Source organism: Opisthorchis viverrini (genome assembly GCF_000715545.1).
Source record: "Opisthorchis viverrini unplaced genomic scaffold opera_v5_144, whole genome shotgun sequence".
Taxonomy (NCBI): Eukaryota; Metazoa; Platyhelminthes; class Trematoda; order Opisthorchiida; family Opisthorchiidae; genus Opisthorchis; species Opisthorchis viverrini.
The window spans coordinates 133,588-160,606 of record NW_008751800.1 but is presented as its reverse complement, the minus strand read 5'-3'; the positions used below and the strand labels follow the sequence as shown (position 1 = coordinate 160,606).

The following is a 27,019-nucleotide window of genomic DNA, read 5'->3' as shown; positions in this document are numbered from 1 at the left end:
AACATAATCCGATCTCTTTATTCTCATACTTCTGGGCAAGTGAGGGTGTATGCTGAGCTCTCCAAAAGCTTTCCTACAAAAAGTGATGTCAGACAAGGATGTCCATTCTCCCCGTTCTTATTCAACTTCGTCATCGATGAAATAATGAGGCGAACACTGGACGGTTTTCAAAACCCCGGTGTTCAGATTGTTGCTGGCGAGAGCCTTGTCGATCTGGAGTACGCAGATGACATCGACCTCATCTTTGAAGACCATAGCGAAGCACAGGCCCTGTTGAATAAACTGACCACCATCATACCATCTTTTGGCATGCGACTTGCACCTTCAAAGTGCAAAGTTCTGCTTCAGAACATGCCATCTGCGAATATATCCCTTACAATTCAAGGAGAACCACTGGAGATTGTGGAAAACTTTACACACCTCGGTAGTTGTATTAGCTCTGATGGAAGTGCGTCTGATGAAGTCAGTGCAAGAATCTCAAAGGCTCGAATCACGTTTGCTAATTTGCGTCACTTGTGGCGTCAAAAAGGCATCTCACTGGATCTTATGGGTCGTGTGTACCAGGCTACAGTAAGAGCTGTGTTGCTGTATAGGTGCGAGGCAAGGCCTCTGCGGACAGATGATGTGAGGCGTCTTCAGGTTTTCGACCACCGATGCCTCAGAAGCGTGGCTGGTTGTGGATGGCGTCAGCGTGTCAGTAACGAGGCGATTAGAAAACGGGTATTTGGTTGTGCTGCAGGCACCTCAATCCGGGAAAACATCCAGCATCATCGACTGCGATGGCTCGGTCATGTGCTACGCATGCCGAAACACCGTCTACCGAGACGAGTGTTGTTCTCCGTGCCTCCTTCAGGATGGCGCAAACCGCGAGGTGGACAGCACATGACTTGGCAGAAAGGCGTGAAAGAGATCACGAAGAGTTTGGGTGTTGTTGGTGTTGTGCGACTTCCAGGATGGGGTCCCCGTGACCCCGTCTGTGCTTGGCTGGAGACGTTGCAAGAAATGGTGGCTAATCGATGTCAGTGGCGTTCTTGCTGTCAGTTTCTTTCCAGATTGTCTGACTGAGCGGTTGGAGGTGTAAGCACCTCACTATGCTTGGCATAGGCCAGCACTAAGTTCCCTCCCTCAACCACTCTTTTGCTCTTCTCTTCTCCGTAGGGCTTTTAATACAATTATATATACATACAAACTAGACAAACCTTATGGTTGTACGGCAGTGAAGCATCAGTGGCAACACTGATGTTGCTGTCTTTGATGATGATGATGATGATGATGATGATGATGATGATGATGATGATGCAAAGCTCCTGATTGTGACGAGATCCAGCGTTCATTAGGGTGTCCGAGCGATCTCGGGTAGACAGTATCAAAGGCTGTGAGTATTAATTCTTCCATCTTTCTCCAATTATCTTCTACATCACCATTTTATGTGGCGACCTCTAGAAGATTCTCAGTCACCTCAGTACCATAGGGCTGACGCTTAATACCCAAGGGCCAAGGCTTCGCCTGCCGCCGTAAGGCCAGAGGCTTTGTCACAATCGAAGTTCAAATGACGCCCATGTGGTTACTACATTCGATGCAAGCACCTTTTTGGAATAGGCAATATTTGTTTGGACGGTCAGGCCCCCACTAACAATTTGATGTTTTGCAATATTTCACTACGGTATCATTTCCTCTGTTGTAGCCAACTGAGTTGCTTCACTCTTTCTTATATTCTCAGTATATATTCTCAATATGAAAATTCTTCATCCATTCTCCTTTGTCTTTTTCCTTGGGATTTACCGCCACAGCACTCAGAATACGCAAGGCAATACAGTGAGTTCTAACAATTTTCTAAATCACCTAGCTACCACAACTACAGCACTGCCGATGGGTATCCCACGATGTTGACTTCAGTTGACCAACATCGGTTAATTTTAGAATAGAGCAAAAGCTATCTGAGCATTCGCAACTGCAGCAGTCAAAGCAAATTGAGCACACGTAGCTGAAACTCATAGAAACCCTGACCAAAAATGTGTTCAGCTTGCAGACAGCAGCATAAATCAACCATCAATTTCAACTGCAGACTGTATTGCCGATTCTATTGGAATTTATTTTTGAGGCGGATGCAGATGAAACTTTCGAGTCTTGTTCAAAAGGTACGAAGATATCTTCAAAGTTGATTTCGCCAGGCGAGAGGAGCTATGGAAGGTACAGTTGTTACTGCGGGAACTTGGTACACGTGGACATAACCGATACACGAATTACCTAATTCCTAAACAACCCAATGATCTCAGCTTCGACAGGACTATCCAGACCCTCACGCAAACCCTTGGGGACAACATGTCCTTGTTCAAAATCCGACACCAACGCCTCAACTTGGACATGAAAGATGATGAATTTGTCGGTTTTGCAACGCTTGTCAACCGGGAATGCGATCGCTGCAAGCACAGCGATATGGCATCTAGTTCTCTCACCATGCAAACATCCAGAGATTTTCGCGCAAAACTGAACATAACCAAAAGAAAACCTTAAAGGGGCTCAGTGCTGAATATCACCGTCAAATCCAGTTGAACCAGGACAACATAATGATCGGCCAAGCATCATCTGGGTCACACGACACGGTGCATCGTTTTACTAAGAAGCCCCCCATCTCAAATACAAAAAGTTTTCTACACCGTATTAGTCTTGTGGTGACTGACATTATGCCGCTTTTGTCCGTTCAGAAAACACCGGTGCCACACCTGCGGTCATAGTGGTCATTAGGAAGGAGTTTGACTCCCACAAAGAACCAAGCCAACTGAGCACCGAGAGAACGCATTAAAGACGTCTTCCGCATCACACAGGAAGCTATATCGGTCTGGCAATCTAGAGGCTGTTGCGATAGGGTGTGTAGGGGTGGGTATCATTCTAAGTTACAAGGCGAAAAATACTGGGTACCCGTTGATAGTTGCCTCTGTGTGGTTCGACTGGCGAATTCTGAGGAGTCTCAAAAGCGGGGAGTTGGCCAATTTTTGTTTACCGTAGCCCTGTACGCCCCAACCGACTGTAGATCTGACGTCACCGAAGATAATATTTATTACGCACTGAATGCCCTGTTGCGGCGAGCTAAAAGCTCAGATATCGTTGTGGTCACTGAAACTCTGAATGTACAAATGGTAGGCTCAATTAGGCGGTTGACGTGGGTTAGAGTCGGTAGATACGGACAATGGTTGACGATTGTTTCAGCTATGTGCTGACTACAGTCTGATTTTATGCCGAGGTCATTTGGTCACAACGTTCTCCAACGGCGTACCGGTTACGAACTCAAATTGCTCAGAACGCCATCAGTTGCCGATGCCGTGTATCAATAGTTGATTGCCGTTCGTCCTACAACAAATTTGTGGATCCCGACCACGCACTCGTCTGGAATCGCTTCTCCGTTCCTTTTCCAAGACCGCATGAGGTGCGGAAAAGTCACCTTGTGACTGACAGCCTGGTAGATCTGAATGTTAGACGAACTCACCAGCGTCGTCTTCTAGATTCTTCCAAGTGCCCTACCATCAGATGTGACTTCAGAGTGGAACGAGATCGCCAACTGCTTGCAGAGCGTTGGGAGTTTCGCCTGTGGCATGGCACTATCAGATCCACTCAGGCACTGGATATCAGACCAGTGGCACTGCTTAAATCTCGGAAACATTCCAGCCGATCCTGTCCGTAATTTGGTCCTACGAATTATCAGACGTGGAGTGAAAGTGAGTGCGCGCGCAAATCTGGAGGATACGGAAGGCCAAGGAAATGGAAGAGGCTCATGAAGCCGGTAATGGCGGGGGGCTATCTCAGTTGATCCGTGCGGCCTGTCTCCGGAAACCACCAATGAGCGAAACCATCAAGGATCAGAATGGGGTGACCATCTTGAATAAAGAAAACTGTCTGGACCGGTGGGCCGAATACTTTGGACAGCAGTTATTTTGGCCACCAGCTGCCACTCATCTGAAACCTACAGCTGACGTAGAATCCTGGATGGTGATGGAAACTATTACGGCCTCGGAGGTTCACGGCTGCAAGTGTTCTCTTAAACCTCACCGAGGTTCTGGTCCCGATGACCTCTTGGGGGTGAATTCCTCAATCGGCGCTTGTCTAATCTGTTTACTTGCGTGTGGGAAAAGGCGACTGTCCCGAACAACTGAGAGAGTGATAGTGCCCATTATCAAAAAAAGGACCCTTAGTGAGTGTGGTAACCATAAAGATATCCGTTTTACTCCGGTCATAACGAGACCGTTGGCGTCGTTGTGCTTCGTCGTCTTATGGTGGCCCGTGAAACACTAACTCAAGAGCAGCAAGTGGGGCTCTGTCCTGATGGGGGCTGGGTTGAACACCTCTTTACAATCCGCGCGAGAACAACGTCATGCATACAATCAATCGACAATTTTAATATTTCTGGATTTCCAAGGCACACTGGACTAGATTGACTGGTATGTTCTCCTTGATACGCTTGCTCACGAAGGTCTCCAAAAGCGGTGTTCATCACGGGTGGCTAATCTATCCGCTCCCATTTAATTTCGTGCTCGATGCAATAATGATCGTTCAGCTGTAACCGTTTCGGTGCCTAGCTGCCATGCCACTAGAAGGAGGCAGGATGACTGGGATACTGCCAGGTTGCCCAAGCCTAGACAGGGGAAGTCGAGAGAAAGAGGTCGGGTCCGCCGCCGTCCGCCATATTCTCGAACGAAATCAATGCTCCCAACAACCAACAGTGAGAGGAAAAGGTGGGGGCCCGCCGCCGTCCGCCATATTCTCGAACGAAATCAATGCTCCCAACAACCAACAGTGGTAGTCTTCCGTGACTTGAAAGCTGCCTTTGGCTCTGTAGACCGTGAGGCAATATGGCAGTGTCTGTGGAGCGAAAGCGTCCCGCATAAATTCTTAACCCTTCTTAGGGCGCTGTACGCCAACTTCCGTGGGCATGCGAATGTCTACGGGAAGCTCGTACCTGAATTCACCGCATCAGGTGATGTCAGGCAAGGCTGTTTTCTTTCAACTTTCCTCTTCAAATTCGTCACTGATACGATTGTGAAAGACTCACTACCAGCCTCTAGTGCTCACAGATATCGAGTACGCAGACTGCATAGCCTTTCGTGGATCTGACATCGTCATAATGCAAACGTTATTAAGAAAATATAATTCTGCCTCACGGTTCGGCATCCGCTCCACACCTGCAAAGCGTAAAGTACTGCTGCAAGACTGGGTGGGACCGAATCATAACCTCATGCTTGCAAATGAACCGATAGAGGTAGTGGAGAAATTTGCCTACCTGAACAGTCGCAGCGATCCCAGTGCTTTCGTCAAAGATGATGTTTTCAACCAGATTTTCATGTTACAGTTTTCATGAATCTACATTACCTGTGGAGTAGGCGTGACACCAGCTTATCCATCAAGCGTCGAGTTTACAATCCTGCGATTCGCTCAATATTATTATACAGGTTAGAAACCTAGCCGCTACGGGTCGAGTGCACCAAAAGACTCAGTATTCGACCATCGATGTCTTCGAAGCATTGACCGAGTTTGATGGGGACGCCGGAGCAGTAATGTCGAAGTATGTCGAATGGTTCTCGGAAAAACTAATGCACCCATATAATTCTGACGGTTCGGCATCCGCTCCACACCTGCAAAGCGTAAAGTACTGCTGCAAGACTGGGTGGGACCGAATCATAACCTCATGCTTGCAAATGAACCGATAGAGGTAGTGGAGAAATTTGCCTACCTGAACAGTCGCAGCGATCCCAGTGCTTTCGTCAAAGATGATGTTTTCAACCAGATTTTCATGTTACAGTTTTCATGAATCTACATTACCTGTGGAGTAGGCGTGACACCAGCTTATCCATCAAGCGTCGAGTTTACAATCCTGCGATTCGCTCAATATTATTATACAGGTTAGAAACCTAGCCGCTACGGGTCGAGTGCACCAAAAGACTCAGTATTCGACCATCGATGTCTTCGAAGCATTGACCGAGTTTGATGGGGACGCCGGAGCAGTAATGTCGAAGTATGTCGAATGGTTCTCGGAAAAACTAATGCACCCACGATGGGTCAACTGCTAACACCCCATAGATTGCGCTGGCTTGACGTGTTCCGTATGACAGTTGGCCGACTCTCATGAAGAGCCCTATTCGCGAAACCACGTGAAGGATGGAAACGAGGGGAGGTTAAACAACTACTTGACACCGAATTGTGAAAGCCATTACCAGCAAACTCGGCTGCACTGGTCACTACCATCTTCCTGGATGAAGGACCCGAGACAAGATATATTGATGACTGAAGACGACATCAAACATGGCCCAGTTGCATTCCCGGTGGCACTTATGTATCCAAGCTATTGCCTCCAACACATAGCTCGCCCAAATTACCCCTGTACTCATGCATCAACTAAATCAGCCACCGGTTTCAATCCGTAAATACCTGTCCCACCTCCCTAAATCATCGGCGAACGAAACTGTGGTAGCTATAACCAGTGTATAGCATGTACGTGGTTTTTACAGATGCTGTTGTGGACGATAATGATGACGACGACCATGAGCATCTATAAATAAGGCGGGTGGGAGTCCGTCTGCGAATGAATTGCCGCTCCGGCTTTTTCGCATACTGTATCGTTGACACTCGTTTCTTTCGCTAGACGACCAAATCAGCTGAAATTACGGCGATGTTGTTGTTTCAAGCAGGAGCCTTCCACATCTCCTGGGCCTTTGCGACCCATCAGCATTTAGGCTCCTGATGATCATGCGACTGAGAGATATGCGTGCGCCATCGTGGCCCTTACTGGTAGATGTTTTCTAGCGTTGATGAGATCCGCTCACCTCGGCAATATCGTGTTAATTTAGTGGAGTTGGATGGTTTGGATAGACAGTCCTAAACGCTGTCCTTTTTCCATTCGTTCTTCAACCAATAATCGTCATAAGCATGGTTGCATATTTCCAGTGGTTTCCGGGCTGTTGAGCTACTGAAACTCGCTGAAGTTGAATGAAATTCCTCAGTGCCGACATCTGTATTCTTGAGGGGAGGCGAACTAATCACTAAACCCACACAACGGCAAAATCGGATTCAAGCTGCGTACCCTTGAAAGGAATGGCAATACTTCACTGAGACTCTGTATCGGCAAGCGATAGCCAAATGATTCACTCAAGACTTTATGAGTGATATGCGGCAGGTCACCTCTAAGTAGCTTGTACTTAAAGTTACTACTGACCGGAAGGAGACGACACTCCCCATTCTCCGTACGCCAAGCACCAACTCGACTCTATCACTTAACTGTGTTTCCTACGGGTTTAGTCGCCACCCAGGGTATGCCACCCACCAGAATGATAATATACGTGCATCTTGCTGGTCAAAGTAGTCATGACAGATCCCAATATGGCCCGTCTTTCTAAGCTTCAGAATTTCAGTCCGTCGGAGCACGTCATCGTGAAAAAAGGAAAGAAAGGGGATCCCATGCTGGCCTTCTACAAGCACACTGAGGTTCTGTATTTCAGGGCATTTCGATGGTAATTGATAACATGGATGACACAGATTGAATAAAAGCTATATACTGCAGCGCCACTAACCGAAAATGGGGGGACTAAGAAGCCCGTGTCAACGAAGGTGATTAATACCAACAGTACCCGAAACTTGCGTATCGGTTGTAAATCCGTGTGTTAGACCAAAGATACATCCCTGCATTGGCCACTTTGAACAAAACAAGGAAAACATCTTTACCAACAGACGAATAATTGACGTGAATAAAATGTGACAAACTACCGCAATGTATAGTGCAGGACATATCCCTTCTCTGTAACAAGCTTAACAGTTGTTTGCCAACTGTTCCGTTGCATGTCAGTTGGCAATACAAATCTCCTGTATGTAATCCTTCTTTGCGGTGAGATGGCTGTGGTCAGAGCGCGAATTTACTGACCGGAAGGTCTATGATTTGAAACCAACCTCTGCCTCTCGATTTCCCCTGTCTAGACTTGAAAAACCTGGCAGTATCCCGTTCCTCATGCTTTCTTCTGGTAGTGTTGCAGCTGGGCATCGAAGGGGTGCTACAGCTGAACGACTTTTTATATTGATGCACGATAAACGATACTCACAGTTCCTTTCTTCTACTCACCATGCCTCGGATATTGATCAACGCTATCTTCCATTCTCCATTACGAATTTTTGTGGCTACAGCAGGCCCATATATTATCAATGTTTAGACAGCAACGGTCTTCGGACCACCAAAAAGCCAAAATCTTAGGACCTCGCTCACTGTTTCTGATGCATTCAGCAGGCGTGGCTCTCGGGCTTTGTTCGTCATCTGAGATGAGGTCGGATCCTATTACTTAGGTACTCCAGTCCAACACAGCATTTCTGAACGCTGCCACCTATCAACGAAAACATTGCCATCATCATCAACACTAATGGAAAACCCAGCAAAACTACAGTGCCGCACTCCATCGTAAGTATTTTGTCGATTATCAGGTTGTTGAGACGCGCTTCCGATAGCCTATGCCATGATACTAAGACTGTTCGGGCTGTTTGTCATTTATCTCATCTTAAGTATTGAAAGCTTGTCCTTTTCCACACCTTTTCTAGTCACACCGTGCCGCTTCTTATGTGCCGTAGAATATCAAACAACTACGACTGGCCCTATGTTTTTTTGACCTGCGTGTCTTCGTTCACAGAATGATGGACAGTTTAAGATGTCTGAATACGATAACCGGTAGGAATGACTTCCGGTGATTGTATTCTGGTTTCTAGCAGCTACTCAAGCAGCTAAGCAACTACGTTGAATGTTTAGTCGACTTTGACCATACGTGTGGCGTCTGTACCATTGGTGGTGTGGTGTGCCCCTTCCTGTGCCAGGTATTCCTCGGGTTCACTGGATCTACGATCGTTTTCGACGAGTTGTTTCTTAGGATATTTGGAAACCAAATCCATACTGGTTGCTGGCTCACCTCTGTTCACTTGTGGTAGGTTCCGAAGTTGCCTTTTCTTTTGGTGCTCCTTTCGGGAATGCTTAGGTTCGTCCCTAAAAATTTGCCCACGTGACCAAAGATTGCGTCGCGACGATAAAATGGATTATCGCTCAGCAGTGGTTAGAGCGTGCACTGACTGACCTGAAACTCCGTGGTTCGTATCCGACCTCCGCCTTTCGAATTCCCCTGTCTAGGTTTGGACAACCAGGCAGTATCCCAGCCCTCGTGCTTCCTTAGATTGTTAAAGCTGGAAGACTACCTATATTATTTATCTATTATATCGCTCAAAGGAAACACGATGGCTGAGATACTGTCAAGGTACCCAAGTCTAAGCAGGATCAGGTGAGATGAAAAGGTTGGGTTTAAACCACAGACATTCCGGCTAGTGAGTTCGAGCTTTACCACTGAGCTATCTGTAACGACGGTCCTCGGTAGCCTTACGAATCAGGAGAATTGTTCCAAAGTATTGTACGATCCATGGCAAAGCCATCGACATCAAACGTGCGGCGAGTGAGCGAAGTGGATATTTTCTTGCAGTATGAACATTCCGTTGGTCAGTCGGATAGTCTTTCAAAGTCAGAGTTGAGAATTTGTTGAGGGAGTATCTGCAACTCTCTTTCTATGGATTTGACGGAGAAGAACCACGATCACAGATTAAAAACGGAATAAATGAACACCTGCCTCGCTTTTATACGACTGGCCATCTATCATTGACTTTGAAACAACGGGTGATTCAGAAAATGCTTCTGCACCCAACAAGACGGTCAGCTGACGACAGAAACTTGTCCGGTATTCACTATAGCGCATGTCAGACCATGTTTAGAATACATGCAGCCGACGGTTTGACTCGCCCGGAAAGAGAAATGTCTACAGCTGGAGCAAGTCCAACTCCGTGGGACTTGAGAGACGTCCCATACCCTAGAGGATATAGAGGGGTATGCTTCTCTCGTACCTATGGAAGGCAAGCGGTTAATCCAACCTGACCGCGGAGAGTACCGCGCGGAGAAGAGAATCATAAGGATTTTTCACAAGAGTCGAGGGATCGTCCGCACACAGGACTTGACTCCAGTTGTTAAGACATGGAGACGATGTATGAACGCAGCGATCACTTTCAGCAGCTGTTTAGTGAACGAAACTTGTCGAGAAGGCTTTTGTATGCAAGCGGAGCCATCACTCTGACCGAGCGAAAAGTAACTGAGCTAGCAAGGTACTTCCTCTGCCGTCTGGTAGTGAGTGAGGGATTTAGACCATCATGACATACTGTAAGCCCACCACTAATTCAGACCTTCTCTCATACCATTTCTAACGCCATTGCCACGGTTTTGACGACTGCAGAGATAGTTGGTTGAATATATTTTGCAAAGCGAAGGGCGTCCGGGACAGTTCTGGGCTCAAACGTTTCAGTGGTCTTCTAATGGATCACACAATTATCGTACCAACAGTCGTTCCATTCCAAAGGTCATACTGGAAAAGGCGCTATTTATCGTGGGGCACCAGTCCAGTGGACAATTCTTCGTTGCATGGATATTTGGCTGAAATGCGCTGGCGCCAAAACCACACGACTTCAAGATGTCCAAGAAAGGTAGAGATGAGCTCGAAAGTGTACCCAGTCATATGAATATTGCACAAATTCGCACAAACCACTAAGGTCACTTCAGAATATGAGGCTCAAAATGGATCATACACGCCTTTTTATGAAAATGCCTTGACACCGAGTACCGAAACCACCAGCCAGAGACAGCATAGGACGTGAACGAGGTGCAGGACCGATGACTGGAAACCCAGTGATCTGATTGGACAATAGACAAAATGGAAATGCGGGCTCGCAGTGACAACGGCGCTAACCCTTCAAGGGGACCATTAGCCGTACAATCCTCTTAGCTGCAAAACCTTCGAGTGTGGAGCAAAATTTCATGCGATGAAATGTTTCATTTTGTTGCTTATGAGTTCAAACCAAAAACCATCCTATCCTACGCTCATATGCTTACAGTTTACAAAATTCCATTGTTGACAGAAGCAATAATACCTCTGATGAAAAGACTTGTGGAATAATTAACCAGCATCACTGAGACCCTGGGATTCCTAAATGGGTCTCAAAAGTTTAGATTGGTAATCTTATCTCAATTGCTCGATTGTTTTATTGTATCAGGGACACGTCATAACCTTTGAAAATTCAATCCCATTGTACAAATACTGGGGCGCCCCCTTGTTGTGGCGCACAGTCTGTTTAATGCCTTATTATTACTCTTAGATCGTCAGATACCGCATCGAAACCCAGATTCATATGGTACTTGAATGAGAGTTAAGATACTGGTCCCGCTACCTGTGGTGATGTTTGAAAAAAATTGGGGCAAGCGGCAAGCCCATCCATAGACTCGCATAAATAATGAGCATTAGTGCTTTGAACTGCGTTCTAAGGGGACAACCATCGGAGGAAGGTCATTTTACGCAGCTACTACCCGAAATGAGAAAAATTTTGCTTGATGAAAGTGTGCGCTTGGAAAGCTTCATACCCTGCCCCTGCCGTGTGTTTGCTGGGTCAACGGTGAAAAAACTGTTGGCCAAAGCTTCTTCAGTGTACAAGTAAGAATTAGGTCCCTCGGAGGTGGTGATACACCATGGGAAAGAGGTCAAGCACCGCCATACGCGCTCTGTAATCCACGGATTTTAGGCCAGTGACCATTTTCGTAGCAGCTTGTTGGACTCGCTCAATGGGGGTTTAGTCTCTCTGGCGTCCTTAGTAGATATAGTGGCTGACATATTCAAGGGGCAGTCTGACGTAGGCCTCATATAGTATTCGAAAATCCATGTGAGCAATACGGGAGAAGGTGCACCAAATCATCCGTAGAACAGCGAATGCCTTTTGGGCCAAGACTGCTCATGGTGCAGCAAGAAGGACATATTTGAAGAAAGCTAGGTACCCAAGTCTTTTTTGGCGTCTATCCTCGTGGCATCTTCCGGTTTTTTCTCACAATGCATGACAAAGGCATTCTCTGAGTCTCCTCCAAACGATATTTGGACACAATTTTCGCCAGTCAGAGGGAGATGCCAGTCCAACAACAATTGCCTTGAAGCGTCTATGCCCGTATGGATGGCACTGGCATTGAAACTCCAGGATTTCAAGTCGTCCGCATAAAGTAGACATGGACTTGCAAGAACATCCGGGAGGTCGTTGAGGTAGATCAGAAACAGGAAGGGTCCCAGGAAGGAGCCTTGAATAACTCTAATAGAGACCGGCGCGGGAGAAAAGTAGGTTGAGCCTACTTTCACTCAAAATGACCCCTCTGACAGGAGCGCCTTGATCCAGTGTATGCTTTTCCTTTGAATGCTGTAAGACTCGGGTTTGTGGAACAGCGGGATGTCTTGGAATCCGAGATATATGTATATACAATGAACTGAACACTGCCCGCAACTTCATATATCACTCATTCCGCGAAGATCAAAGACCCCTGCCGCGGATATTCCTGTACATTTAGCTTCTCCCACCAGGTGCAGTTTACAGTTGCCAGAACACACGCTCAGTTTTTTAATGCTGCGCCCTCACTGCAATTTTTAAGCCTTGTGTAAGGCCAATCGTGGAATTCTGTCCCGCACTCTTCTCCCTTTAAACCCAAAGCTGCAGACGCGCGATTGAAAGTGTCCGAAGTATATTCACGGAAAAGCTGTTCCCCCTCCTATCGCTCCTATTATCGAATCCTGGGCTTCGAACCACAATTGGTCAGAGGACTGAAGATGAATCTGACTCTCTTATACCGTCTGCTGAACACAAAACGCCTTTATAATAGAGGCTAGACCAAACTTAAACTCACTTTCCCGCTACAGATTCCGTAACTTCCGCAACCTCTTAGTGTGTCCTACACCTCGTAAACCTTACGGCACAAATTCCTTCTAGTTTATTATGCTCACCTCCGAAGCAGCCTTCCCGAGTAGCTGGGAAACATCAGGCATCATCATACTTTTTCTCATTTCATAGACAAATTCCTCATTTGTGAAAGTTTTTGCGTCTTGCTTAATACTCATCTACCCCAGACCTCCTCAACGAACCGGGTGCAGTGCGCATTTGAGTTTACCGAGGATACGGTTAGTAGGCGAGTAAAAGAAACTGTTATCATTTCTTCCTATCTTAACGCCTACATGATCTAAATATGTTGTGTTACTGGCCGGGTCGTTTTTCTTTTTTCCCTAGAAAACCTATATCTCGTCCTAGTAAAGCCCCTACGCCCTATTACTACACCAGCTCTGTCCAGTGACTGGTGCTCTCAGGCTAATTCTAACTGACAATAAACAAACCAAATTAAGCTTTCTCATCATTATCAGAGAGCATCCTACGCTTATGTGTATCCATCTGATGATTTCCCCCACAGCTCGCTAATATACTCACACACACAACATTGCGGTACGCCTCTGCTTGACAGGGTAGCTCACACCAACGCTCAGACATCGTTTAACCATGGAGCACTCACCCTGAATATCACCATTCCCTTAACATTGTCTCATTGACAGCTGTCGCCTCACTTGGCTCCTCCGCCACTCGCTTTTACAAGTGGCCTCGCTTTTCCCCAACCGGAAGACTGGTAGCTGGAGTATTTTATCATTGCATAAACCACATTTGGGTCTGTTTGGATGGTTTGTCACCATGCAGATCTGGTAGCGTGCACGAGGGACGAAAACCTCGTGTTGTAAGCGGATAAGCCGTACATGGAGGGTCGCCCTTTTACGTTGCACCGTAGTGCGTTCATATGCCCGCCACCCCTCCACTAGCACGGGTACATCGACATCACCGGTGGTTTCAAGCCTGGCTTTTAAATTCAGGAAAGCAAAAAAGCACCGATGACTTCTGTTTGTTGTTGTTGGTGTTTTGCTGGCCTCGGTTGAGTTCTCCGGCAACGCCGTAAAACGGACGATAAAAGCCGGCCTCTTGTGCCAAAAAACAATGTACCTGGGATGACCTGAAGAAACTCTGCGATGCCCATGGCCTACATCGACAAGCATAGATGTATCTGCCTTCGTCAGATTAGAGAATACACCGCACCAAAACCAATTTCTGCAACCAAACAAAGAACACACCTACCTGCTGCCCCCGGACTGGACATATAATATGTATATACAGGGATACAGCGAACACCGCTACCAGCATGCTAAGCCAGCACCACTTGTAAATTATAGCTGATAGTAGTGCTTCGGGGAAAGGTGACCATCCCTCTTTCAATCACCTTCCATCCTAAACTGTCCTAGCGCTTTCTACCATCTTACAAGTCCCATCCCCGTCATTCTTACGTTTCTAGCCTTCCTTACCACGCCGTTTCCGCTGTCGATTCATTTGATTTGAAATTTATATGCATGGGGTAGCCCGAAGTTACTGTGAGAGGCTTATGGCTAACTTCAACGTGCAAGGAGTCCCCATCTCCGTCTTAGCTGGGTTGCATCATCCCAAGACCACTTCATCACCCACACATAACACATACGTTCTTACCTTTTGTTCTCTGAAGTGACCATGTACATGTAAAATGTAAATTCCTTAATGTTTTCTGCATGCCAGTAGTCACAACTAGTGCCATTCACCTTTCGTTTCTTCGAGGTGACAGCAGTGCCTCGGTGACTGTAGACCGCTCCTCATACCTTAATGTTAAGTTGACGTAGATTTCAGTTTAACTACGGTTCTTAACCATAATCTCGGAAGCTGTTGCCCGACCACTTATTACTTATATGATGTCCTCGTCCACTGTAACCCCACTTTGCACAACGGAGGTCCTATATTCGGATTCTTTTGTAGGCTAAACACTTCCGCCATGTAATCGCCTCTTCCAAACAGTCCAACGGCTAGCCTCCCTGCTTGCTATCTCAACGACAAAGTCCTTACCTTCCCCAAATTAGGCACCTACTCTGGCCCAGCCAGCAATTGGTTTCTGGGTCAGCAAACAAATCCACCATTTTCTGGGCCCGTTTAGGCTGCTGTCATCCCCTTTTAGATTTTCATCTATTGAAACCGTTTTATCTCATGCCTCCTGGCGCTCAATAGACGATACAGCTCTTATCCTATCCCTTCCCCGGCACGCTTGACGACCGTTATGGGGCTGTCCGTAAACCGAAGTATGTCAGTGCAATGATGGCATGGCATTGCCATACCCAGTGTGGAGGCACTCTCACAACCACTTCCTCCAGAATCTCGGCCGAAATCTCCCGCTTACTCGAGACTGTAGTTGCAACTACGAGGAAATTTTCCATCTGGTCCTAACCGCCTCTTGGACGAGTTCATTCTTACCCGACGAAACTTTCGTTCGGATCTGACCAACCTGGTTTTTTGCTGCAATTTCGATCTGCCTGTTCCATATGTTCAATCCCATATACGGTGTTCATTTAGCCCTATGCATTATCGCTACTTCCGATCCTATCCATTGCGCTGACTTCCCTGCAACAAAGGAACTAGTGAATCTCCTTATTTTCAGGTCTAGCCATATTTTCAGGACATAACTTTCCATTTGCTTCTACTCCAAATTATCCTATCTCCATCTCCAGCTTTGCTTGTTGCGATTCTGGCCATTTACTCAACCTCCCAAGGCCACTCATGGCCAGCAATTGTTCTCGCCTTTAGTTCATGTCAGCCGGCTTCATCTTTGAACTAGTCAGACCTCATGTCGATTGTTCTATTTCTTCGGTTCCCGCAACCAGGATGACTTTTTATTTGATAGACCTGCCTCGTTGGTTTCACATTTATCCCGTTCTTTTTTGTTGCCTGCCGCGTTCAGGTTGTAGTAACCCGATCATGCCTCATTCAGCAAGTTGGGAAATGAACCTATTATTATTATTTTCCATCAGATATTTTTCACTGTTTATGACATTGCCCTGTGTTACGCTCACTTATAATACCCGCAGATTCCCCTAATCAAGATTCATTCTGACTAAACGTATGATCATGCCCGAAGTTATACCATCCACAGGTTCAGAAAAACACCGTTATTATTGTTATTTTAACGGTAGAATAATGATGCGAAGGGTTTCTGCAAGTTTGTATCCATCAGAAAAACCTTGCTGACGACTTTGGTGTTCTTTTTTGCTCTTCAGACGATGGGTGTGTAAATATCAGACACTTTAAAGGAAAGTTGAGTATAAATGCGGCATTATCACTGGAAGCAACTAGTTAGGATCACAGCACGCAAAGTTTAGTAGATCGACAAGCTGTTACTTCTGCGAGACTTCGGTGAAGTTTGCCATGGCGTGCAGACCGGTAGCCACAGGCCTATTAACCTCAATGGCGTATCGTGCAAGGTGATGCGGCCCATTCTGAAGCGGGCCGTCCTAGCTCACCTTATCAACACAACTCGATGTCGCCAGTTCAACAGGGATTACTCTCAAACCGTTCTTTCGCGACGAACCAAACCGAAAACGAGGAACTCATATCAGATATCAAATTTTTCGACTTCGTAAAAAATGCCAATGGACTCCTAATGGATGTAGACGCTGTCAGTCATTGGCTGTTGGCGAGCGCGTACGTATGTCATTCCCTGGGGACTCAGTAAACACCCTCGCCGGTGATGGATTGAGGTATCTGGCGCCCCTCAAGAGTATGATGGATGCAGAAGGGGATTGAGGTATCTGGCGCCCCTCAAGAGTCCTTCCCACTGCACCATGAGAGGCCGGCTTAAAAGTCATTTGCCGTTCTAAGGGTGGTTCGGAGCTCTTCCTGCTGTATTGTTCGCATGGACTTAGAGGCATTCCATTGGGCCTACGTCTGACCGCTCCCTGAATATGCCAACCAAGTTGTCAACTCAGAACGCAAGAAGGACACAATCTTAATTGAGCGTGCTCGACGAGCTGATACGAAAATTGTTGCTGGCCTTAAATCCGTGGACTAGAGAAGGCGCTCCGCGGCGCTTGACCTTTTTCCCTTGAAGTATCGTTGACTCCGAGGAGATATAAAACGTGCTTATGTTTGGTCTTTTAACAGGATTTGACAGACTGTTTTTTCACCGTTGACCCAGTTAATATATGGTGGGACATGTTAGGATTTTCAGGCTCAGAGCGCACATTTTCATTGAGAAAATTTTTTTCCCATTTCGGGTAGTTGCTGTGTGAAATGACCTTCATCCGACGATTGTCCACGCTACATCTAGTACCCAGTTTAAAAAAAACTATTAGACGCTCTTTATGTGAATCCTGGCGCCGGTAAACTTACCGCCGAACGCTGAGAACATGAAGAGCAGTTCTACACTCTTTTTCGCTTTACCTTTCAAGTGAACGGAAGCCGCTGAACGACGAGAACAAAACCGATCGGGAAACTTGGGTGATAGCTTCGATCCTGAGTATCAATCAATCGATCTGTGAATTCATGAATATCTGAATTCGTGGGCCCGTGAACTGTTTCAAGGTCATCCCCGGCTAATTGGGTCGAGCGCACAACCCCGCGCCGATCTCCGCTGGTCGTTCCCTGTAGTCGCGGCGACGATTTCAATCTGGGTATCCTGCCCGGCCTCATCCTGCGTTCCAAGTAATGGCCTCCAAGCGATTACCTGCAGATACCTGGAATGGCCCACGCTACCGAATCGTGGTAGTTGGCGATGGGGGCGTGGGCAAATCAGCTTTAACGATTCAAGTGGGTACAACTAGTGTGCATTAAATAATGTCTGGTTTTAGTATTTCCAGCGTATGTTTCAGGAAGATCATGACCCAACAATTGAGGATTCATATATACAAAACAAACAAATAGACAACGAATGGTGTGTGATGGACGGTAAGTCACTTTTGGGCACACGGAAGAGCTCGAGTGACTAGGCATAGTCATCTCTCCACAGTCACTTCATTCATCTTCATTGACAATATCGCCAACGAGGACCATTAATGTTTTACTGCTTGTAACAGTTCGTTTGCATATGGCCGAAGTGTACTTAGGCTACGTGTTGTGTGTGCTCACCGCCGAACACGCCATACTTGATAATAATGATGATGGTAAAGTCTAGGGAATTAAGAAGAAGAACAGTACACTTGGGTATTTAGCGTATCGTCCCCATCCTGGATAGACGCTGACAACTTGCAATCCAGTGACATCGGTTAACTGCCGTATCCTGGGAGTGAGATGGCTGTGGTTAGAGCGTGAGTTCACTTACCGGAAGGTCCATACCCCAAACCCGACTTCTGCATTTCGACTCATTTCTGGGCATAAGCAACCAGGAAGTATCCCTGCCCTCAAGCTTTCTTCGAGTGGCATGGCAGCTAGTCACCGAAGGGGTGTTACGGCCGAGCGGTTATTTATTTGTATCTCAGTGCCCCCAGCCAAACACAGGGGACCACGTGGTCATTATCCTGGAATTTGAACAATATCTTTCATTCACTTATGCCAAATCGTATTTTTCGCGTTTAGGCTGGTCTCGTCAGGTGGTAATTCGGCATGCGCAGAACATGGTCCAGCTACTATGGTTTGCGCTACCTGGGTGAAGTGCCGTTTGCTTCGCCGAATACCCGATTCCGGTCTATTCGACCAATATTTCGAGGACATCGGCGGCCAGAAACCTGAAGGTATTTCATACCATTGCAGCCATACAAAAATACAACTCACTTTGGGGTCTGATGCACGGTCATTTAGGATCCAGTGACATCCATTTTGATGCCACATCTAGTACAAGAGTGAAGGGGTTCTGGTCTTTGAGATCCGTTGTTAGACTGCTATTAAAGCCGGTGTCACATCCTGGATACATGTAAAACGTTACAGGATTATTTGAATTATTAGAGATATGCACAAAGACTTTAAGTCTGGTAGCATGCCTAGTGCAAAATTTGGTGACCTTGTTCAGCTTTTCTGATTGCACTTGCACTCCCTGCTTTCCAAAAAATGGACGTAATGTTGTGTTCCAGGTCGACAAGTCATTCGTGGGCAGACATTTCAACATGGGTTTTGGTGAACCCTTCATCAATCAGCTAAAAATGGATACTGGACAGGTTTCGCATTCATGAATGCCTTTAAAAAAGCTTCAGGGGGGATACCCATACAGTGGCGCCCACAAGTATGTAATATTTATGAATTTCTTGGATATACCCTATTACACAAGTGTGTTCGTGAAAGCGAATTGATCAACAGTGCCAGCGGCAAGGTACATCAAGGCTATAACACAACCATACACACTTTTGTTCTAACATTTGACGCGACGTGAAGATGTGATCCACAGCATTCCTTTCCAGTCAGAGTCATCGCTGCCTCCACTCCTTCGTAAATCGTTGTAAACTGAGTGACGCAGAGCCTGATTACGGATGTGGTGGACAAGTCATTTCCTTTGTGATCGCTACACTCTGCGAGCAACGTTTTTGAAAACGGGCACCATTATTGACTCATCCCAGTTGGCAGGGTCGGTCTCCCTCACCGAAATAGTGGTAAATAATTTAGACAAACTTACTGCGGATTCCACCATCTTTAAACAGAACGAGTGGGAGCTCGTCAGGACGGACAGCTCTCTGACGCTTTAGGGAAAAAAGATTTTCGTCCGCTTTTGACATCCTCTGAGGTTCCTGGTTCATTTTCCGGGACCCCACTGTGGAACGGGAATCGCAGTCGAAGGTAGCCAGTTAGGTTGCTGTTAAAGCTAGTCAGCTTAACGACTCAAGCGTTCTTTCCTAGAGGTGAGCAGACCTTTTATATCATCAACTGTCTCGCTTACCAAAGGCTTTCTTGATCCCATCACGCCTATCAACTTGAGTAGCTTTCACATAATCTGTGAGTCTCTAACTTCCATCTCTTCTGCCTTCTGAACGTACTGGGCCTCACGACCAGCGCACATGTGGCTTTTTACCCGAGCTCTGGCATCTCTTCGAGCTGTATTTCATTCTGACCCAGGTTTTGTAGTTTTGTCGAAATCTAGCACTTAGATGTAGTTGGTTGCACCATTCCACAAGCAGGGTACTCAGCACCTTGCAGGGTTTCGGATAGGAAGGGCCGACATCAGGAAGTGAATTGTCCAGAAGAAACCCCACTCGGTGACTTGGGTAAGTTTGGTTGATATTAGGATCCGAGAGTTTCTCAATGGCCATGCCGGATGTGCGTGCCTTTCGCACCTCGGAAAAGCCCAAACACAAGCAACAACAGGCGAACACCTAGATAATCTCGAACGAGCGTCAGTCATTAGTCGGCCCACCTCACTTTTAGACAATGACGATGTGATCTATTTGGACCATGTGGAGGCGACTATGTAAGCAAGCGCCTTTCGGTTGCTTCGGGACTCACCATTGCACGAGGACAATCTGTGGTCAGCTCACAACTCTAGCAGCTGTTCACCGTTTTTCGTGCGTCTCGATTTCAGTCCAAGGCGACTACACAATTCCGCTTCAACAGTCTTAAGTTTACCTACTTACACATTCACATCCGCAGCCGCAACAATGTTTGGGCTCTTAATCCGCCGAAGTAAATCTCTCAAAGCGTCGTTAAAACCTTTTTCGGAGTACCAGAGCTACTGCCTGTGGGCAAACGTGACGAACTCCTAGTAATTATCAGCGCATTTATGGGTCGCTGTCATAGACGTTGCCAAACAAATTGCGCGGACAACTATTAATGGGTTTAACGCATTACCAACCCCAGCAGGACCGCTCGTGGCGGCTCCTGGATCACCAAATGTTCGCGGCCGAAAGCAATAAGAAACTGATTGGAGGTCAGTTTAACAGCCTTTGGTCTTGATTCTTCACTTCGGAGAGAACAAACACCGGCTGACGAAGTTGAGCGTACAAGCAAGAGCAGTCTGTCATCCAACATGTTTCGGATTGCGAACGTTAAAAGCTTCCAGATGAACCGAATGTCGAGGTTTCAAAGAATGGTTTCGATGTGTCATTAACCGCGGTAGCTGATTCATGACCGGATATTTCAATTAACGGCAAAGCGTGGTGAACGGACATGTCGGGCATTTTAAGGAACAATGCGCCACAAATATTCCAACCCCCAGTCCGGATACAGAAGACTCTCAGTCAAACTTCTGTCAACTCGTAAGATCTGTGAGTGTCACGTGTTCACTCCCCAATGTAGCTCAATGGGTTGCAGAGCCGCACAAGTCTTCACACCTTGATAAGGTTGTCACTTAATGAACCCAGGGCGCGCAATGTCACGCCCCAAATGGGTGGCTCTCAGCACTCGGCGATATTGGTCAGGGCCGTGTAAAGTGCGGAAAAGTCGCCTTGTGACTGACAGCCTGGTAGATCTGAATGTTAGACGAACTCACCAGCGTCGTCTTCTAGATTCTTCCAAGTGCCCTACCATCAGATGTGACTTCAGAGTGGAACGAGATCGCCAACTGCTTGCAGAGCGTTGGGAGTTTCGCCTGTGGCATGGCACTATCAGATCCACTCAGGCACTGGATATCAGACCAGTGGCACTGCTTAAATCTCGGAAACATTCCAGCCGATCCTGTCCGTAATTTGGTCCTACGAATTATCAGACGTGGAGTGAAAGTGAGTGCGCGCGCAAATCTGGAGGATACGGAAGGCCAAGGAAATGGAAGAGGCTCATGAAGCCGGTAATGGCGGGGGGCTATCTCAGTTGATCCGTGCGGCCTGTCTCCGGAAACCACCAATGAGCGAAACCATCAAGGATCAGAATGGGGTGACCATCTTGAATAAAGAAAACTGTCTGGACCGGTGGGCCGAATACTTTGGACAGCAGTTATTTTGGCCACCAGCTGCCACTCATCTGAAACCTACAGCTGACGTAGAATCCTGGATGGTGATGGAAACTATTACGGCCTCGGAGGTTCACGGCTGCAAGTGTTCTCTTAAACCTCACCGAGGTTCTGGTCCCGATGACCTCTTGGGGGTGAATTCCTCAATCAGCGCTTGTCTAATCTGTTTACTTGCGTGTGGGAAAAGGCGACTGTCCCGAACAACTGAGAGAGTGATAGTGCCCATTATCAAAAAAAGGACCCTTAGTGAGTGTGGTAACCATAAAGATATCCGTTTTACTCCGGTCATAACGAGACCGTTGGTGTCGTTGTGCTTCGTCGTCTTATGGTGGCCCGTGAAACACTAACTCAAGAGCAGCAAGTGGGGCTCTGGCCTGATTGGGGCTGAGTTCAACACATCTTTACACTCCCTGCGAAAACAACGTTATGCGTACAGTGTACATATTGGACCCGATTGACCGGTCTGTTCTCCATGATACGCTTGCTCATCAAGAAATGCTCCGAAGTTTGTAACATGATACGTTCTTTGTATTCTCAGACATCCGGACATGTGAGATGGTGATATGGCTGAAGTAATTAGAGCGCGAATTTACTGGCAAGAAAGTCCGTGGTTCGAAATCGACTTCTGCATGTCAACTTCTGTCTAGGCTTGGGAAACCTGGCAATATATTAGCCGTCGTGCTTCTTTCGGGTAGCATGGCAGCTAGGTACCGGAAGGGTACGGAGCGTCTTTTTTACATGTGAGAGTCTATGGAGATAGAGTGAGCTTTCGCTGCAGGCAACAGTCGCACCCTATTTCAACTGATTCGATTAACTAGTCAAAAGAAGGCAGGTACCAATGAAACGGCAATTCACTCCCCCAGTCATCATCTCGAGCGATCCAGGACTGTGTAGTCCCCAGTTCAAAGCGGAGGTTTCTCGAGTGAACAGCATATTACAGTTGGTTTGTCAAGGATCTCAACAAGAATGCTGCTCCACTGTACAACTTGTGACAAAATCGGGAGTTTGCATGAGCAAGGGAAGCACATGAGGTCTTCGAACGTGCCAAAGCACGTATTCTGGATCAGCAACTGATCCCCAAACTGTCCAGGGTTGGGGGATGTTGCTATTGCAGCGGACGCTAGCGACGGGGCTGTCGGTGAAGCCCTAAAGCAGAGAATAGGGTCATCGAATATGCAAATCTTGTTATGACTAACCCTGAGCAGAAGTACTCAACCATTAGGAATGTTTGACGGTCGTTTTGGCCCTGGACAATTGTATAAGTATGGATAATGCCATACTTGCTGGGGCAAAGGTTTCACGACGAGACCGGCTACAAACCCCTTGAGTTGATTGGGACCCGTGGAAAGCTCACCCTGGGCACTCTGGTTACAAGAGTACGACCTTACAATCTGGCATATACTGTGGGAAGAGAACCACCTGGTCTTAAAGCCCAGCGGTTGGAGATGAGGCCTCGAAGGTCATGATAGGCGTCAATAGCCTCGCCATCGAACTGAATCTCGGAAGGCCGGTGCAAGTGCAGCGGCAGGGTCCCGTACTACGGAAGCTTGCAGCTACCTTGTTGGACGAGAGGAGTATTGAGAGCGCGGATGGAAATGGAGAAGTGGAGATGTTTAAGGAGCACATCTATAGACTGATCCAGAGTGAAGCTAGCCTAGTATTCTGGAACGCCAACGAATTGAATGTCGTACGGCCCGTGACACCTTGTATCTTGAGACGGAAGCTGATCAGGAAAGTTACGGCCCGTTGACGCCGAAATCAATGTGTTGCAATAATGACCATCTGTCGCGATGGGTCGAGGTGTCAGCCGTAACAAGTCAACCGGTGACGACGAGCAGTGGAGTGGTAATGCATCACATCGTGGTACCAAAAATGATCTTAACGGATCAGGGACTGTGCTTTGAGAGTGAAGAGTTCACAAGTTGCTTGCATCAGCTGAGTATTAAGCGGCTGAGGACGGCATCCGCAAACAAACGGCCTAACCAAACGATTAAGAAATGGCTGGCGGCCGAAAGTGACTGGGAAGTAAACTTGCCGATGGTTTTGTTAGCACATCGTGCGTCGATCCAATCGACCAAAGGCAAGTCCCCATCCATGGTATGCGGTCTACATCCACGGTTTCCAATTTATCAGGAAATTGGGTTATGGCCGACAAGCCGCTTGTCTCCGGACGATCTAGGAGAGGAAATGATGAGATCTTGAGAAAATCTGACCACTGTTCAGAAAAGCAGTAGGCGGAAAACGGCAGGTTGGGAGGCATGACCATTTACCATAGCGCGAAAGTCAAATGGAAAGATCATGAGAATCCGGGAAGTAGTTGACTGGGGTGGTGGAAGTTGGTCAGTCGGTGGCAAGGCCTATTTGACTGTTACCGACTGTCAAGGGAACGTTTATACAATTCAGGACGATCGAGGGTCAAAAGGAGCATGCTACACCGAATGGGGTGCCGAATAGACCAGCTGCAGAGGCAAATGGAACACCGATGGCATTCACGTGATCCTCGAAAGGGGAAGTTGTGTAACTGTATACTACCGATAAAGCCTGCCAACAGACTGTTGTCCGTTGTTCAGGCTCCGTCCCCTTTATTTTTAGTTGATGAATGTGCACCAACCAACTGTAGCTCTGTTTCGGTGAAAAATATTTTTGCTGGGAACTAACCACTCCTATCCAGCATAAAGAGTTTAAATTTTGTTTTAGTCACTGGAGATTCCGTGTTAAAGCAGGACGTTTCAGTTCATCAAATACTCGACTTTGTTACCTGTTCAGCATGGATCCAGTTCGTAATGATCACCATTCGTTCATCAGCATTCTGGAATCAGGGGCAATAGACGCCGCTACGCCGCAGCTGGTTCCAGCTGCTACAGTTTCGGTCACTAGGAAGTGGGAGAGCTTAGGAAATATAATCAAGCATCGGAGGCTATGACATAATCAGTCGGCGTTGTGTATTGCTGTGAGGGAACTGGGAACAGCAGCTATGGATTGAAGGTGACTTTATCGATACAGGACCGCCACGCGATCCAGGTACGTCTTCCAGTGTCGTGAACCATTGTGAATTGAGTCTCGTTGCCCTCATCCAGGTGGACGGTAGTTTCTAATCCGACTGAGTTTACTGTTTAGTGATTCCATTCGTTGTTACTAAGTCGTAAACTGTTCGTAAACTGCACGGAGGTGGTCAAATAAGCTTCATAAGGTAAACAGTCCTCTGACGTGTGGAGCGCACGTCCTAACCAGCGCATCTTGTGAAGCATGAGTAATTCATTCATCATGGAGGAATTCGTTCTTCCTACAACCATCTGGAGTATCCCAGCATTGCTAATCCGATGTTCCAACCGGGCCCGGCCAGTGCTTGGAAGACAACGATCGTCAAACACTGGAAGTTTTTTTAATTCTTCTGCGCATAGAAACCACGTTTCTGATCCATAAAGCATCTGGTGGTGTAGACTGTTTACCGGAAATTATACAATTATCCAAGTAAACAAATTCACCTGCCACCTCGGTTGGTTGGTTTGCGATCATAAGATTGGGGTAGCAACACTTTTCAGGTGTGAAGCGAATATTAAATCGTGGGGTTGGATTATTTAGGTTGCTTGAAATGATGTGGGTGTTTGAAGGATCTGAACCAAGGGGCACAATATTTCCGCATACTAAACTTCTGCGATCGAACATCCCAGGGGTATTTCGATTCCCCGGGTTTCAGAGGCAGGCAGAAAAGTCCTAATCAAACTGAGAATAACAAGGTCGAAGGGGAGCAATGAGGACGTGAAACTTTGTCTCACAACACGTTTTGGTGAAGTCGAGTGAAAACTTTCTGTACACCGTATGTGCCCGAGGGCATTAGCTTGCATTTCCTGAAAGATACAAAAATTTGGATGACATTTCGTCGATCATTACTCACTGTTATGGTCCCTGAAGATTAAGAGAATCAGCAGCGGCTTCTGGTTAATAAAAACAACTGTCATACGGCGTGTAAAAAAGCGGAGCTGCTCAAGGACTTATCCAAGGAAAGACATCGTCAGTGCGCCCTCGGTCCGATTTCGTTTCCCACTAGTCAATCAACATGTGCAAGGTAATTTCATGGTGTCATGGATGCAACGGCTAACAGGCTGATGTAACAATGGTTTCGCAACAGTACGCCGGTCGTCAGGCTGCTAATCAGGACATCACCAACATCTCTGAAAAGTCCATGGTTCAAGCCATCCCAACCCGACGTCTTGCCCATTGAAAAAATATGTCGCGATTGAGGTCTGTCGCCGTTTGGGGGCTAGTGCCAATGTTTCGACCAGATTCATCAGGTTTTTTTGAAGGCTGAGTTCGGTTAGGCCCTATACACCCCTTTTAAAGTTTTCTGGTTGTGGCTTAAGACGATGATTCGGTGAATGAATCACAGTCCTACCTTCTCATGCCTCGTTTCGCTGATAAGCATCTTTTGATCACAGGTTGCCCTATCTTGCATCGGAGGCTCTCTCTACCTCCCAAGCTGTCGCAGTTCACCACACTCTATCATCCTTCAGGCGTTTGGGACAGGAATGCGCCATCACTGCCGCTGGTTCATACTGTGGCTTTTCCAAAGTCGACGAAGTCCGTTGGTTGGTTGGGTGGTCCTAAAAGCTGAGATCGTAGCTTAGCGAAATACACTCATTTGCAAACTAACTTGGTTTTTCGAGAGATTCATCTGGAACTCAGCCGAATCTCTCTTTTGTGATTTTTCCAGACCATAACTTCTTTCACTCTCTTTCACTTATCCTTCGACCAATCTCCGTCATCAGCGTGACCGCATTTCCAGTGTTTCCAGCTAAATAAGCTTGATACTTTTGAGCTCCTGAAACTCGTCGAAGTTGATGAACTAGATTGCACTGCTTCGTTGCGCCTGGAGGTATGCTAATCGATCACCGAATCCGAACAATTGTATGATCGAGATCAGGTTGCTTGCCTCTACTTTAGGCCGTAACATGCGGCCCTACGGTTCAACTTAGTTTATTTCCGTCACGAAGAGATTAGACCTTACCGTGGTGTGACGGTTTGCGCACCTCGGCAACACAGTGAGGTATACTTGGAGGTGTCCCCGCGACATTTACAGATTCTCTTATTCCCATTTAGTTAATGGTTAGACAAACGGTCTCCTGACTCTCCAGGTTGGGGTTTGGAACATGTACGGCTTATTTATTCGAAATGCCAACTGACCGGTTACAGACCATTGAACAAGGAAGCAAAACTCTAATCTGCATCTTAGTTACAAAACCTGGACAAAAATCTTCTCCCGAACGAGTCTTCCTGGAGATTCATTGTCTCCAATCATTCGTCGGCCAAATAGAAGCAAATGTTACAAAGTGGCCCCGCGAATTCTGCAACAGAATTCCATTTTTCAATCGACGCAAAGTGAAATTCTACGAACAACACATACTACTCGCGTGCCTCCCGATCAGTAGT

The 27,019-nt window shown here is 46.9% G+C and overlaps 1 protein-coding gene across 1 annotated transcript in view; it reads left to right on the top strand.

Annotated features, from left to right (window-relative positions):
- Positions 1-186: 186 nt before the first annotated feature.
- Positions 187-27,019, top strand: part of T265_14106 (hypothetical protein) — a gene marked incomplete at both ends in the record, with an annotated part of 49,106 nt that continues 22,273 nt past the window's right edge. Inside the window, 5 exons of the mRNA XM_009172076.1 lie at positions 187-570; positions 3,501-3,713; positions 3,748-4,011; positions 17,380-17,553; positions 17,580-17,676. Of these exons, the coding sequence (XP_009170340.1) occupies positions 187-570; positions 3,501-3,713; positions 3,748-4,011; positions 17,380-17,553; positions 17,580-17,676 (1,132 nt within the window). The remainder of the gene's footprint in view (positions 571-3,500; positions 3,714-3,747; positions 4,012-17,379; positions 17,554-17,579; positions 17,677-27,019) is intronic.